This window comes from Mirounga angustirostris, unplaced genomic scaffold (genome assembly GCF_029215605.1).
Source record: "Mirounga angustirostris isolate CCGP_5_RB_7025 unplaced genomic scaffold, mMirAng1.0.hap1 SCAF_5, whole genome shotgun sequence".
In the NCBI taxonomy this organism is placed as follows: domain Eukaryota; kingdom Metazoa; phylum Chordata; class Mammalia; order Carnivora; family Phocidae; genus Mirounga; species Mirounga angustirostris.
The window spans coordinates 178,146,326-178,162,135 of NW_026991713.1; the positions used below are offsets into that span (position 1 = coordinate 178,146,326).

Sequence of the window (15,810 nt, forward strand, 5' to 3'; positions counted from 1 at the left end):
CACGTTTCCCCAGAGCCTGGTGCAAGCTGGTGTCCAACCCAACATAGCAGGAGGACAGGTTAATCTCTCCACCCAGGAATTCCGTGCCCCAGACTTGCTCCCCGTGAGGGTCTTGGCCCTGGATGCCCCCCCACTCCTACGGCCCCATCCCCACTCCCCCCACCCCTGTGCCCATGCTCTCAGCAGACTCAAAGCCCCCACACCTGATTTGGTGTTCTTCTGCCTTGAAATTCCTAAAACCTTTTGAACAAGGGACCCCACAATTTCATTTTGTACTGGGCCCTGCAAATTACGTAGCCAGTCCTAGGACAGGTCCTTGCTCCCCAAGGTCATAGGTAGCAAATGGAACCCACTCTTCAGGCCCCAGGGCTCCTCTGCAGAGTAGTCAACATAGGTACCTTCTGGGGGTCTCTGAGCCCAGGCAGCTCCCCTGCCCTTCTCCTTCCCCAGGAAGCAGGCTCTGAGCCCACCACCCATTATACCTCTGTGCTCTGGGAGCCTTGGTCTGTGCAGACTACCAGAGGGGGGCCCCAGTGAGCCAGAGAGGGCCACCATGGGTCACTGCTCCTGCCTAATATTTGCAGGGCAGGATGGGACATGGGGAGGGCGGTGCTCCCAGTGCTGGAGGGCATCGAAACCTGCAGTAAGTTAGGCAGCATTTCCAGACAGCTGCTATGGGATGAGAAGGCCAAGGGCAAGGAGGGAGCCGGGCCGTAACAGGAATAAGGTAACCGCCCCCGTGCCAGACTCAATTCCTCCTGGCTATTAATCCATTTCATCCCTACAACCTGTTCAGGCTTGCTTAGTTCATCTCTATTTTACAGAATAGTAAACTGAGGCACAGATTTTATATATATATATATATATATATATATATATATATATATATATATATATATATATGGGGGCACAGGGTGCCAAGGGAGTTGGAAAGACAGGGGTGAAATTCTGGCTTTATATATATATATATATATATATATATATATATATAATCAAGTGGCTTATACTTATGTATATCAAGAGACTTATTTTTAAAAACTGGCTCCCGGGATTAGAAAGCTGACAGGTGTGAACTCTGTAGGGCAGGTCAGCAGGCTGGAGACCCAGGCAGGATTCCTTCTCTCTGGGAAACCTCAGTTCTTATTCTTTATGCCTTTCAACTGATTGGATGAGGCTCACCCACATTAACGGGGTGATGCCCTTTACTTAAAGCCCACTGATTGTAGATGTCAACACATCTATGGCACCTGGTCACACCAACATCCAGATTAGTGTTTGATTAAATCACTGAGTACGATGTCCTCCCCAAACGGATGCCTCAGACTAACCATCCCAAGTTCTGGCCAAGAAGTTGTGTGCAGAAGCGATGGTCACTTCCAGGTTGTGATTTCATTGCCAGTCCAAAACCCTCCAGAGCTCTTTCTTTCCCTCTCCTGGGGGACCAGCAGTCTGCAAGATGGTGGTTGCCGGGTCAGCCTGAGTCCTGGGATGAGTTGTAATAAAGGAGACCTCAGGGGCACCTGGGCGGCTCAGTCGGTTGAGCACCCAACTCTTGATTTCAGCTCAGGTCTTGATCTCAGGGTCCTGAGATCAAGCCCCGCATTGGGCGCCGCACAGCAGGAAGTCTGCTTGGGGATTCTCTCTATCCCTCTGCCCCTTCTCTCTCTCTCTCTCAAATAAAATAAATAAAATCTTAAAAGGAGATTTCCCCACACACACACACACACAATCTTCAATGGACTTGAGGTGGGAGCTAGAAATGAATAAATCTTGGGTTTGGGAGAATTTCGTGAGGCTAAACTAAGTCTAAAGAACGTGTGTCCTTCACCTTGCCTTTGTGCAGTCCTCGTGAACCAGCTCGATGTTTCTTGAGCATCTCCCAAAGGTATCCCCAGATCCTAGCCTTCTCCTCAGAGGTGATGTGAAAGTCTCCATGTGTGTTGCTACTGAGGATGAAAATAACACATACCAACCTTTGATGTTTGAACCTAGATCAGCACCTGAGACAGAAACTCACCCCACTGTCCAGACTGCTGACTTGGTTCTCAAAACTGCTAACTCTTAGCTCCCACAAATGTTCTCCTTCTGGCGCTTGGGGTCAAGTTAAGTAGAACCTAGGTTCAAATAGGGAAGTGCCATAGCACATGAGTCATGGGTCCCACAACTAACTCTTCCTTAAAAACATGCTGACTCTGAGTGAAATAATCAGCCAGCAAGGCAACTCTCTTCCAAACCATGGCAGGCAGAATCCTGAAGAATTCCCTTTTCCCCTTCCAAGAGAAATGACAAGGTCTGTCCTAAAGAGAAGGTCCTCTGTGATGCCCTCAAGGCCCCTAGAGACTGTGCCTGTCATTCAACCATCCATCTACTCATCCACTCATCCATCCATCCACCCATCCATCCATCCATCATCCATCCATTCATCCATCCATCCACACATCATCCATCCATCATCCATCCATCCATCCCTTCTTCCTTCCTTCTTTCCTTCCATCCATCTATCCAACAAGCAGTGATTAAGTTCCTACCATGTGCAGGTGCAGGGCTCCAGCCCTACATAGATAGATTGCCTCATGGATACAGCTGGGGAGACGTTCAACATATAACAACACAAATAATTTTAAGTGTGATAAATGCTGGAAGTGGAAAGCATGGGGTACTAGGAGAGCAGACAATGGGAACTGGGCCTAGTTTGGTGGGGTATGTCAGGGGGGGAAGTTTGGGGTCAGGAAAGGCTTCCTGAGAAAGTATGGTTTGAGCTCAGCCCAAAGGGGTGAACGCCTGGGAGAGAACTGAGGGCAGGACAGTTTGGGGAGCTGAGGGAGTAACAGGAGGGAGGTCCTGAGGCAGGAGCAATCTCCAGAATATGAGCCAGAGTCGCTAGATTCTCCAGAGTGGACGGGCTTGAGGGGGGCAAGGGGAGGAAGGAATGGTGACTCTATTCCTAGTCCCACAAAGGGGGAGACGCATGATGCCATAAAGGGGGCACAGGGTGCCAAGGGAGTTGGAAAGACAGGGGTGAAATTCTGGCTTTGCCACTTCCTTGGTGTGTGATTTTGGGGGAGAGACTTTACATTGCCAAGTGTCAGTGTATAGAATATGAAGGTAATGATAGTAATAATAATTAACATTTACAGAGACCTTACTTTTTGCACGCCTTTCTTCTTAGGACTTTACAGATCTCATCTAATCTTCAATAATTTCAACTCTGTTGTACTATCACGTCATTATTGTTCTCACTTTATGGATGAAGAGAAGCAGGGCACAGTGAGATTAAGTAATTTGCTCAAGGCCACACAGCGAGTAGAGGATGGAGTCAGGATCAGAATGCAGAGCCATGCGGTGGACTATTACACTGTATCACCACCTGGTGGTTGTAGCAGTAAGGATATGCTAGGTTAGGAGGCAATAACAAACAACCCCATGATCTTTTTTTACTTCATACTGTAACAAACAAGTTTAACAAGCTGGCTGTTTGTTTAGAAGGTCTATTTCTAATTTCTAAAACTTTGGATATTATTAATGTTAACAATATCAAATTTAACTTGACACATTTTTTTTTTTAGATAGTAATATCAAATTTAACTGCAACATGGGCAGAGAATGAGATCTGGATGACACCGATCCTTGAAAATGTATTGAAACTTGCCTTCTAAGCTCCTTTGTAGTCAATTTTGAAAACGTTCCTTGTATTTGAACAGAATACTTATTCTGTAATTGTTGGGCTCGCGGTTCAACCTATCTGTAGTAGGTCAAATTTGTTCATTGTCGCTTATCTATTGGTGCATAACAAGTCAGTCCAAATCTTAGTGACTTAGCACGTCGTGTGGTCATGACTCTGCAACCTGGACTCAGCCAAGCAGCTGTGCTGGTCCTTCCCTTAGCGCAGTTCAGCTGCGGGTTGCCTGAGGGCATGGCTCAGCTGGGATGCTGGGGTGGCTGGAGCAGTCTCCCTTTGCAGGTAGTCCTGGGGTCTTCACCTTTTCCCACAGTCTCTCCAGCTCAGCAGCTGGACTTGTCAAGGCAGCACAGGGTTCTGAATGCACAAAAACAGAAGCTATCAGGGTTCCTTAAAGCTCAAACCTGAAACTGGCAGAAGATCACCTCTGCCACACTCTATTTGTCAACACATGCCCCACATCCAATCCAGATTCAAACCAGAAGTGGTTCTTTTGGGGGCTCCTGAGGTAACAGACTCCCACAACTGTATTTTTTTATTTCTTGAACTATTAATTACTAGCAGAGGTATGTTTAACCCACACCCTCACCCCAGCGGTGATGGTGGATTCCTCTGTTTCTCCTCAAGGTTGTGTCCACTCTTTCCTTTCAATGTTTGAGGCTGTTATTAGGTGCATACAAGTTTAGAATTGTTATATGTAGCAGTGACATAAACCTTTTATTGTATAAAATGACTCTTCATCACTAGCAATGCTTTCAGAATTAAAATCTACTTTGTCACCTATTAATATAGATATGCCAGACTTCTTTTGTTGGGTATTTGCCTGGCAAATCTTCCTTCACTCTTTTACTTTGATCTTTTCTGGGTCATCAGGTACGTCCTTTAGGAGTAGGCAGCTGGACCTTGTTTTTATTTCATCCAGTCTGACAGATTTTGTCTTTGAACTATTTTAGTCTGTTCACATTTACTTTTATGAGCCATATATTTGGATGTATTTACACCTTATTCTGTCCCATTCGTCCTGCTTTTATTCCTGTGTTTCTTTCTTCTTCGTTCTTCACATTCTTTTGTCTTGGTTGATTTTTGCTTCCTCATTCCATTTTTCCCCTCTGCTTGTGTGGAATTTATACACTCTATTTCTCTTCTTTTTGTGTTTACCCTAAAATTTTCAGCATGAATATTTAACTTGACAAAGTTTAGCATTAATCAAAATGTTTATTCTCCTCTCAAACAATTAAAAGATCTTAGGACACTTTATGATCGTCCCCTCCCTATATATATATATATATGCCTTTGGTGTCCGGTGTTTTAGTCCTATTTTTTCCTTAACTCCACAAGTTAAAATTATTATTGTTATTTCATATAATCAGCGATAAGAATTACCTGTGTGTTCACAAACTGTCCACTCTTTCTTTCTGTATGGCAGACCTTCCTTCTGAGATTATTTTTCCTCCTTCTTGGTGCACATTATAGTAGATTGCCCATGCTGCCATAGCAAAAATACTACAGACTCGATGGTTTCACATCGAAATTAAATTTCTTACATTTGTGGAGGCTAGAAGTCCAAAATCAAGGTGTTGGCGAGTTTGGTTTCTTCTATGGCTTCTCTCCTTGGCTTATAAACTGGCCATCTTCTTCCTATGTCTTCACATGGTCTTCCCTCTGTGTGCATCTGTGTCCAAATTTCCTTTTCTTATGAGGACACCAGTCATGGGGTCGCAGCCCCACCTAATGACCTTGTAACTTAATTACCTTTTTAAAGACCCTATGCCCCAATAGAGTTACATTCTGAGGTCCAGGGGATTAGGAGTGCAACATATGAATTTTGGGAAGAAGGCACAGTTATGTGCCCATAATGCACATTATATAAAGTAATCATCTGTTTTTACTTGTTTGAAATGCCCTCATATCCTCCATTTTCTTGAAATATATGTTTACTGGGTTTACCATTCTAAGTTAATGGTTATATCCCCTCAATGCTTTTAGATATTAATTCCAGTCTAGCTTCTACCTTCACCATTGAGAGATCAGTTCTCTGTTCCTGTGGTTGCTTCGTGGGTTGTGTGAGCTAGTACATGCAAAATGCTTAGAACAGTGCCTGGCCCCTAGTAACGATCATATAAATAGTAGTATGATTGCTTTCTCTCTGGCTGTTTTTAAGGTCTTCTCTTGTCTTTGATGTCCTTCAAGGTCATGATGGTGTATCTCCATCTAGATTTCATATATCAAGCTGAGCATTTTGTGTCATTTGTCAACTTAAAATTCTAAGCTGTGATTTCTTCAGATATTGCCTCTTCTTCTCCCTAGCCCCTCTGGAACTCTGGTTAGATATATATTCAGTAGGTCTTTCCTGTCTCTTACTCTCCATATTTTTGTGTTGTATTCAAGGTGATGTTTTTAGGTCTGCATTCCAGTTTCCTCTCTTGATCTGCGTCTTAGTCTACAACTTAATATACCCATTACATTTCTATTTCAATATAGTTTTCATTTTTAGATGAATTATTTGGTTCTTGTTCACATCTTCCCAAACATTTTTTATATTCTCTTATTCCTTATTCATACTTTCAATACCTTCTTTTATTTCTTTTTTTTTTAAGATTCATTTATTTATTTTAGAGAGATAGAGCATGTATGCACGAGGGAGCAGGGGGAGGGGCAGAGAGAGAGAATCCCAAGCAGACTCCCCACTGAGCACAGAACCCAACACAGGGCTTGATCCAAAGACTGTGAGATCACAACCTGAGCCGAAACCAAGAGTCAGATGCTCAACTGACTGAGCCGTCAAGGCGTCCTTCCCTCTTTTATTTCTTTAGAGATATTAAGCATATTTATTCTATCATCTGTATTTGACAAGTCCAATATCCCACATTTTTTAGTCTATAGTTTGGGCTGTTGTCTATAGTTTGGGCTGGTTTTCATTCATGATGCCTTATTTTCTTCTGTGTTCACTGGCTGTTAAAAAAATGTACACTCACTTCCCTTGGAACTTAATCTGTTGATAAATGATTGACATCCATACTGTTGATTTTACCAGCTCTTTCACTGAATATGTAGTCCTTGCTGGTCCTCGGTTTACGCAGGTGTCTTCTATCAGACTCTCTACCTTTAACGATCTTTAGGTTTTTATCTCTTGCAGCCAGGAAAATAGAACCCTAAACTTCAGGGGTTCAGCAGATGTTGTCAGGGAAGCTGGTGGCTTCACCACTAATATGCTTAACTTTGAATTTTTTTTTTAAGATTTTATTTATTTATTTGAGAGAGAGAATGAGATAGAGAGAGCATGAGAATGGGGAGGGTCAGAGGGAGAAGCAGACTCCCCGCTGAGCAGGGAGCCCAATGCGGAACTCGATCCTGGGACTCCAGGATCATGACCTGAGCCAAAGGCAGTCGCTTAACCAACTGAGCCACCCAGGCGCCCTTAACTTTGAATTTTTGTTTCCACTTTGATTTTGGCCCCTGAGCCTTCCTTAATCAGATCAGTGACTCTTAAAAAAAGTTTTGAATAGTTTATAAGGCATTTTTAATTGTTGTTGCAGAACAGTTGGTCTGAGTATTTGGTCTACAATACTGTCAGAAAAAGAAGTGTCTTTATTGCTTCTCTCTTCCATCTCTTTCCCTCGTCCTTCTAGAACTCTTAGCATTCCCATGTAACTCTCCCTTCCTTCCTCTCATGATTTCCGTCTCTTTATACTTGTCCTCTGGGTTTTGAGATATTTCTTTTACTTTATCTTCCAGTTCTCTCATCTTGTTTTCAACATTTCTCAATGGTTACCATTATCATTTGCTGTTGTACAATGCCATTTTATTATTATTATTTTTTTAAAGATTTATTTATTTGAGAGAGAGAGTGTGTGAGCAGAGGGGAGAGGGAGAGGCAGAGGGAGAGAGAGTCTCAAACAGATTCTGCATTGAGCACAGAGCCTGATGCAGGGCTTGATCTCATGACCCTGAGATCACGACCTGAGCTAAAACCAAAAGTCAGATGCTCAACCAACCATGCCACCCAGTTGCCCCTACAATGCCATTTTACACCATGAACAGCTCTCCTAAAGTGGAATGATGATGGTGGTGATGGTGATGATGATGATGGTGATGATGGTGATGATGATGGTGATCGTGATGATGATGGTGATGGTGATGATGATGGTGATCGTGATGATGATGGTGATGGTGATGATGGTGGTGATGATGATGGTGATGATGATGGTGGTGATGATGATGGTGGTGATGGTGGTGATGGTGATGATGATGGTGGTGATGATGATGGTGATCGTGATGATGATGGTGATGGTGATGATGGTGGTGATGATGATGGTGATGATGATGGTAGTGGTGTGATGGTGATGATGGTGATGGTGGTGATGATGATGGTGGTGATGATGATGGTGATGATGGTGATGGTGGTGATGATGATGGTGGTGATGGTGGTGATGGTGATGATGATGATGGTGGTGATGATGGTAGTGGTGTGATGGTGATGATGGTGGTGGTAATGGTGATGATGGTGGTGGGATGGCGATGGTGATGATGGTGGTGGTGATGGCGATGGTGTTGATGATGGTGGTGGTGATAATATTAATGGTGATGATGGTGATGATGATGGTGATCGTGATGATGATGGTGGTGGTGATGATGATAGTGGTAGTGGTGGTAATGGTGATGATGATGGTGGTGGTGATGGCGATGGTGTTGATGATGGTGATGATGGTGGTGGTGATAATATTAATGGTGATGATGGTGATGATGATGGTGATCGTGATGATGATGGTGATGGTGATGATGGTGATGGTGGTGATGATATTAATGGTGATGATGGTGATGATGATGGTGATGGTGATGATGGTGATGGTGGTGATGATGATGGTAGTGGTGGTGGTAATGGTGATGATGTAAAGCTTTCATCCATTTACCATTAGTTGAGATGTTTGTTTCTTCTCTCTAGCACCTCGGTCCCCTTAAGCTCATTCAGACTTCCTTTTTCCCGCTCAGAACCCTTTGGCTTTCAGGGAAAGCTCTGAGAGTCTCTTTATAGTGATGAAATATGAGGTAACAGGCAAGATGTTGCTTCTCTGTGAGCACAGAGAGGAAGCTCCCACGTTTCAGCAGTTGTGGCTGTTGGCAAGCTCCCATTCTCAGAGACGGGAAATCTTTCAGCCCCTTTGCCCATGCAGCTCTCCCACACTCTCCCCAGGCCAGAGAAGACATCACACGGAGACTACATTCAGAGGAGTAAAGGGGAGTTTATTCCTTTTGGGAACCCCAGATTCCTGGGCCTTATCCCAGACCTTGGAGCTGCTAATCTCCTCACTCCCACCCAGCTGGAGACTGAGAGTCCTGTGGCTGTTCTCTTTTCTAGAGATTCCGGAGAAGCTCACTCTTCTACATATGCATTCCAGGCCCTGCCATTGGACCCTCCCTCCTGGCTGCTGCTTAGCTCAGGAGGTGGAATTGAACACAAGTTGGGAAGAACATTCAGGCCACCCCTCCCATCCCTCGACCAATCTTTAAGCACATGGTGGCCATCTGTTTACAAATTTTGGTCTTGCTTATTTTTAGGAACTGTATGTTATTTCACCTATATGGCTGTACCTTAATTTATTTAACCTGATCTTTCCCCAAGCTTTAGATTTTAATATCATACAGTGTATTGTCCTTATGGATTCTTCATCATCATGCCAGTATTATTGTTCTAAATTTCTAGCACTGGATCCCTAAAGCTCCATGATAATGATAATAAAGTTAGAAATTACTGAATGTCCCTTACATGTTAGGGCCTTCTTTATATATGTTAGCTTATTCAACATTTATCACAGCCCTATTTTTCCTGATTTTACATATAAGGAAACTAAGTCTCAGAGAGGTTAAGCGACTTGTTCAAGGTCACATAGCTAGTAGGCGGTAGAGCCAAGCTTCAAAGTTCTCATGCTTTCAGCCATTTCATACTGCACGTGGGAAATACACTGGGTCAGGTTTCCAACTGTATTTCCCCTGACATGCGGCATGAGCTTCCTGGGACCCAGATTCTTCTGTTACAATAATCTCTGCCTTGCCTCCCTCCCAGCAGGTTTCAGAGGACAAATGAGATCATGTATGTGGAAGCACTTCAAAAACTATAATGTGTCATACAAATATAAGGGATAATTAAGAGACTATTATTAAGTACAAGATAAGCTTGTTTACTTCAAGCACCTGAGCCCTTTGACAAATGTAAAAGATATGTCCAGAGACCTTATCAAATCCCCAAATTGGATGCTACATAATAATTAGATAAACACAGACACAAAGTTATTTATAAAGATGTAAAGTTATTTGTAGCTTGCTCAGAGTGCTTTGTGAATCACCTTTTCATAATTTCTTTTAACTGAACGAAGAGCTAACTCTGGTCCACTGCTGAAGTCTACATTTTCCTCTTTATTTGTTCAAAATTCCTATTTTCTGTTTAAGAAACATTGCTTTCTGAGGTTCCAGCAAGTTCTTTCCGCTTCTGTCCTAACACACGTGTTTTGTCTTTCTGCGGAAGGCCATTTTCACAAAGAAACAAGACTTTCTTTTTCATCATTTTTGAAGGATGACAGAGTACTAGATAATATGTTGACTCATAGGTGATACAAATTCATGCCTCTGTAAATGACATTGCCACACATCATTAGTACTTAGGATCACTGGGGAGTTGAGATCCTTGAATACCCTGATTCTGGGGCAGAAACTAGAGGTTCCTGTAGTCTCCACTCTGCTCTGTGCCTTGAGCAGCCTGGCTCCCTAACTAACGTGGAAGTTTCTTGACACAAAGAATGCATCTTTTCCACCTTCAGCTTCCTCTCCTAAAGCCCCAGTGCCTGACGTTTTCATGAGTACGCAAACATTATTTGTAGAACGGGATGACATAACACTCACAAATCACTTTTTCTATCACTCTCCCCTCTCTAGTCAGAGACACTGACACAGTGAGAGAGCAGGGCTCCAGTTGATCCTGTGTGGAACCTGGAGACTTGGGTCAGTCGTTTGCAAGCTGGTTTTTATTTTATCCACCTGGTGAGAAGGGCGGTTTGGGGACGGGATCATCTTTAAGACTTGGTAAAATAATTCAACAAGGAGGCCATTAGACTAAAGCGGCTTTAATGCAGTGATGGTTTAGGAAAACAAACCAAAATTGAAACCTGTAAATGCTTCAAGGTTACAAAATCAAAACGCTAAAGACAACCAATCACAAACAGCCAACTAGCCTTTAAGCAATAGCCAATCAATTTCCTTTCTTTGCTCCTGGCAAGTTCTCTATGTAAGTCTTTCCCCTGGCCCACTTCGAGGAGCATTCTTAACCACTTCTGGTTTGACGCCTCCGGATTTGAATCAATTTTCGCTCAAATACTGCAAACTCTTAAAAATTTTAATATGTTTCAGTTTATTTTTTATCGGACCATGGTTCCCAAGTCTGGCCAGTCACCTGGAGATTAAGAGATATCTGAGCTCCTTCCAAGAGGTTCTGACTCACGCTTCATCTGGGACAGGTACGAATCTGTAATAAGGTCAGCTAACTCTTTGCAAGAACCTCCTTGGGTCTCGGCAGCGTGCGAAGTGTTTTTACAAATCCATGTTCTCAGTTTATGTCTTCATAGCCATGTGAAGTAGTTGCTATAATCGCCCCCATTTTGCAGAGGAGATTGAAGCTAAAAACAGGGTTGGAGGGGTGGGAGCTGCTTTTAAGGTTCTGCAACCAGTTAAGGGATTGAGGGGAGATTCCAACTAAGACCCAGCAAATGCAGACACCAATCACTGTGCTACATAAGACTTTTTCGGGGGGAGGAGGGGGTGCTTCTGGTGATCTGGATGCTTAGCCAGCTTTTAGAGAAGGCAGATGCCCAGAGGCCATGCCACTCTCAAAGTGTGCATTTGTTTGAAAATGTGTGTCCCCTTGCCCCGTGTTTCTGGAAGGAAAATGGTTCAGGAACAGCTCTCTCTGCAAGCCTAAAACGAGCAGCTGCATCTCCTGTCGGCATTTTCGGGCAACGCGAAGTGCACTCGCGAGCCTCCTGGTCTCACAGGTTGACCCAATCTGGGAACCCAGGGCGAATCTTTCTGTACACCTGGCACTTCTGGTCCCGCCCGGTTTCGCCAATGCCCCAGTCCCAAGACCGTTCGCTGTGATTGATGTGAGCCCAGAGCAATCATAATTGGCCATGGCGGAGGCCGCTCCGCCTCCCCAGCGACCCCTCCTCCCTTTCATTCTGAAAGAAAGAACCTCATCCCGGGCGCCCAATGGGAAGCGCCCCCACCCCAAAGATCCCGCCTCTTTCGGCTCCGGCCCCTCCCCGAGGGCCGAGGGACGCCCGCCTCCCGGCGCGGCGCGGGCCAATCGGAAGGCGCGTTCTCCCGGACGGACGACAGCAGGCCCAATCGCCGGGCTGCAGCGGCGCGCGCCCCGCCCCTCCGCCGCGGCCGAGCGGCGGGCGAGAGCGGGCCTCGGGGCGGCGGCGGCGGCGGCGGACGGACGCGGCCTGAGGGAGCGGCCGGCTGCCGCGCGGGGCTCGCCTCGCCCGCGGCGGGGTCCATGGCCTGAGCGGCCATGTCCGGCGTGGTGCGGACCCTCAGCCGCTGCCTGCTGCCGGCCGAGGCCGGCGGGGCCCGCGAGCGCAGGGCGGGCGGCGGCGGGGCCCGCGACGCGGAGCGCGAGGCGCGGCGGCGCAGCCGGGACATCGACGCGGGGCTGGCCCGCGAGCGGCGCGCCGTGCGGCGCCTCGTCAAGATCCTGCTGCTGGGCGCGGGCGAGAGCGGCAAGTCCACCTTCCTCAAGCAGATGCGCATCATCCACGGCCGCGAGTTCGACCAGAAGGCGCTGCTCGAGTTCCGCGACACCATCTTCGACAACATCCTCAAGGTGCGCACGCCTCCGCGTCCCCGCCCGCGCACCTGCGCCCAGGTGCGCCCAGGTGCGCGCAGGTGCGGCCGCAGCTGCCGGCGGCGGCGGCGTGGGAGGGCGCTGGCCGGGGGAGGGGCGCTCACCCCGTCCCCGCGGCAGCCCGAGCGTGGCCTCCGCCGCCGCCGCCGCCTTCTCGGGGCCTGGGCGACGCAGAAGCGGAAAAGCCGGCCGGCTTCGGGGCAGTGGGACGCCGGGTCGGGGACGCGCCCTTGCAGGATGGCTTCTGCGCGCTTCCCACGGCCAGCCCCCTGGGGCCGGGGAGCCCTCCTTTTCCTGCCTCCCAGTAAGTGCGGACGAGCGGTGTGACCGGAGGGGAAACCGGCCCAAGCCTCTCGGTGGAACTAACTGCTTATTTGGAAAATCTCAGACCTACCCAAAGTCCGGAGAAGAGAACGAGCCGTAGCACCCACGCCCCCTCCCCCACCGTCGGCGCTGCGCTGTTCCCTGCCGCTGGGTTCACCTAGACCCCTGCCCGTGGCTTGTAGCAAATCCCAGGCATCGGGTAGCTTCGTTAGAAAGTCTTCAGCGTATGTCGCCAGAAGATAAGACATCATTTTCAAAAACGGCCGCGGTACCCTTGTCAGACCTGCGGATTAGTAACTCCTTAATATTCTCAGCTGTCCAGCCTGTGCTCACATTGCCTCCCCAGCCCTGTAGTTGTTTTGTCTGTCTGCATCTGGATACAAATTAATTCCTTGCTTTGCAACTTTCATGTATCTCTTAATGGTGTGTAATCTTCTGGCTCTCCTATTGCTTGCTCCTCTTATTCTTGGCAGTTTGGGGGGGAAAAAAAAAACAAAAAAACCTGTAGAGTTGAGAAAGTCTGGGTTCTAGTCTCTCTCTACTGTGAGTCAGTGCCGAAGGGCCCCAAAGAAAGGGAATCTGGAGAAAACTGACCATGAGCAGCAGAAAGTAGATTCTCTCCTGCACCCAGGGTCATTTCGGGGGTTTTGTTTTGTTTGTTACTCCTCTCCCTGTCCTCTCACCTACTCTTTCCCCGGGCCCATTTTGGGGAAAGTAAATTACAGGTATGTCTCAAAGCAGAGGTAGAGGAGTTTGTCATACCAGACAGCTGTCTGGAGACTAGATTTTATGGTGCCCCAAGGGACTTTAAATTTAGCAAGAGGGCTGTAGAAACGCATCTGGCATCTGGTACGTTTCTTTCGCTTCACCCATGAGGAAGAAGCTCCAGGCCTTGGGGGAAAGTGCCTCCTCGTTGGGACCTGGATGCTGGAACCCTGGGTCTGGTCTCCCAGGCCTTCCTCCCTCCAGGCGCTTTCACTGGGATTCCCACTTTCTGTATTTGTTATTAAAATAATTTATTTTAATAAAAATAGCTCCTTTAGAATCTTGCCGGGAATGAAAGGAAGAGAATAATTTGAATGATAAAACACTCCTTCCCTTTTCACCTCTTTCAAAAGCCTCTCTGTGAGTCAGCTCTGGCCAGTACTTACTTCATCAACTTTAAGGCTAGGAGCCCAGTGTGATTCAAGGGGATCCACTGTGTGCTTAAAATTCCCCTCATCTTCTGGGGTAAAGTGCATGTCATTGTCTTTCTCTATCACAGAGCCAGATTGTATTTTTGCTGCTTTTCTGAACCTCCAAAGCAAGCAGGTATAAAAGTATAAGGATTTCGCTGACTCCCTCCACTTTCTTTTAACTCCGGAGGTGGAGAAAATGTTTAGAAACAGAATCTTAAATCTAAGTCATCGTGTTGAGTGCATTTTAGAAAACTCCGTCTTAACCTTTTCCCATTGCACAAAAACCTTTAACTTTTATTGACTTCCTAATCAACAGAAATAAGATATGTTAACCAGTATCTTATTTTCCTTCCCAACTTTTTACTAACTGTAGTTCCATTTTAAACCATTTTATCTGTTGTGACTGTTTCAATGACTAGTTAGAAATTTATCTTCTGATTTTTTTAAAACCAGAAATTCTTCCCCTCGCCACACCAGTTTTAGACTGATCAGTTTGGGAAGAGACCTTTTAAATTAATTGCTTTGTAATGGCTTTAGCAGTGGACCTTTGAATGATACTGTTTAGAATAATAGAATAATAATTTGTGTCTACATCGAGATTTGGTGTTAATGGGCTATTTTTGAAGTGCTCAGTATGTGCTGTGCACATTACCCTGTCCTTCATAAATGACATTTAGTTTTTATCATGCTTCAGATGGTATTGTCCCATTTAACCAATGAGAAAATTGAGGATAGAGAGTTTAAAATCTACTCAAGGTCAGCTTCTAATAACCAGGTGGCAGCGCTGGGAACCAAACCTAGTCCTTTTTTTTTTTTAAACTTTAATTTGGGGATAATTGTGGAGTCCCATCCAGTTGTAAGAAATAATACAGAAAGGCCATGTACCCTTTACTCACTTACCTTCCACGGTAATAGCTTGCTAAACTGGGATAAAGTATCACAACCAGGATACTGACAATGTGAACATCAAGATACAGAACATTCCCATCACCATTAAGGATCCCTTATGTTGCCTTTTATAGCCCCTCCTTTCTGCCCTTCCCTGACCCTGGCAGTAACTAATCAGTTATCCAATTCTATAACTTTTATTCATTCCAGATTATTATGTAAATGAAGCCATGCAGAATATGACCTCTTTTATCATTCTGCATAATTCCCTGGAGAATCACCCAAGTTGTGTGTATCAAAAATCAATAGTTTATTTCTTCTGTTTGCTGAGTGGTATCCACGGTACGGATTTACCACAGCACACCATGTAACCCTTCAAGGCCTCTGGGTTGTTCCAGTTTTCTGCCTATTATGAATAAATCTGTGAACATTCGTGTACATGTATTTGCATGTACACACATCTTCATGCATCTGGGATATGTGCCTAGGAATACAGTTGCTCAGTTGTATGGCAGTTGCGTGGTTAATAGAGTGTTTATAGAGTGCCTGTATCATTTTGCATCCCCACCAGCCATGTCTGAGTGATCCAGTTTCCCCCGCATCCTCGCCAGCATTGGATGGCCCTTTTTTATTTCAGCCATTCTGATAGGTGTGCAAGGGCTAGCTCATTGCTGTTTTAATTTTGATTTCCCTAACAGCTAATGATGTAGAACATCTTTTCTTGTGCTTATTTGCCATCCGTATATCCTCTTTGGTGCAATATCTCTTCATGTTTTTTATCTATTTTCTAGTTAGGTTGCTTGTTTTTTACTGTTTGTTGTTTATTGTGCTTTATTGTTGGTTAAATG

The 15,810-nt window shown here is 45.6% G+C and overlaps 1 protein-coding gene across 2 annotated transcripts in view; it reads left to right on the plus strand.

Annotated features, from left to right (window-relative positions):
* The first annotated feature begins 12,126 nt into the window (after positions 1-12,126).
* GNA12 (G protein subunit alpha 12) overlaps positions 12,127-15,810 on the plus strand; it is a 109,402-nt gene continuing 105,718 nt past the window's right edge. Inside the window, exon 1 of one of the 2 annotated variants that reach the window (XM_054507724.2) lies at positions 12,127-12,551. In XM_054507724.2, the coding sequence (XP_054363699.1) occupies positions 12,240-12,551 (312 nt within the window). In that variant the 5' untranslated portion in view covers positions 12,127-12,239. The remainder of the gene's footprint in view (positions 12,552-15,810) is intronic. The other variant, XM_045875899.3, reaches the window with a different exon arrangement.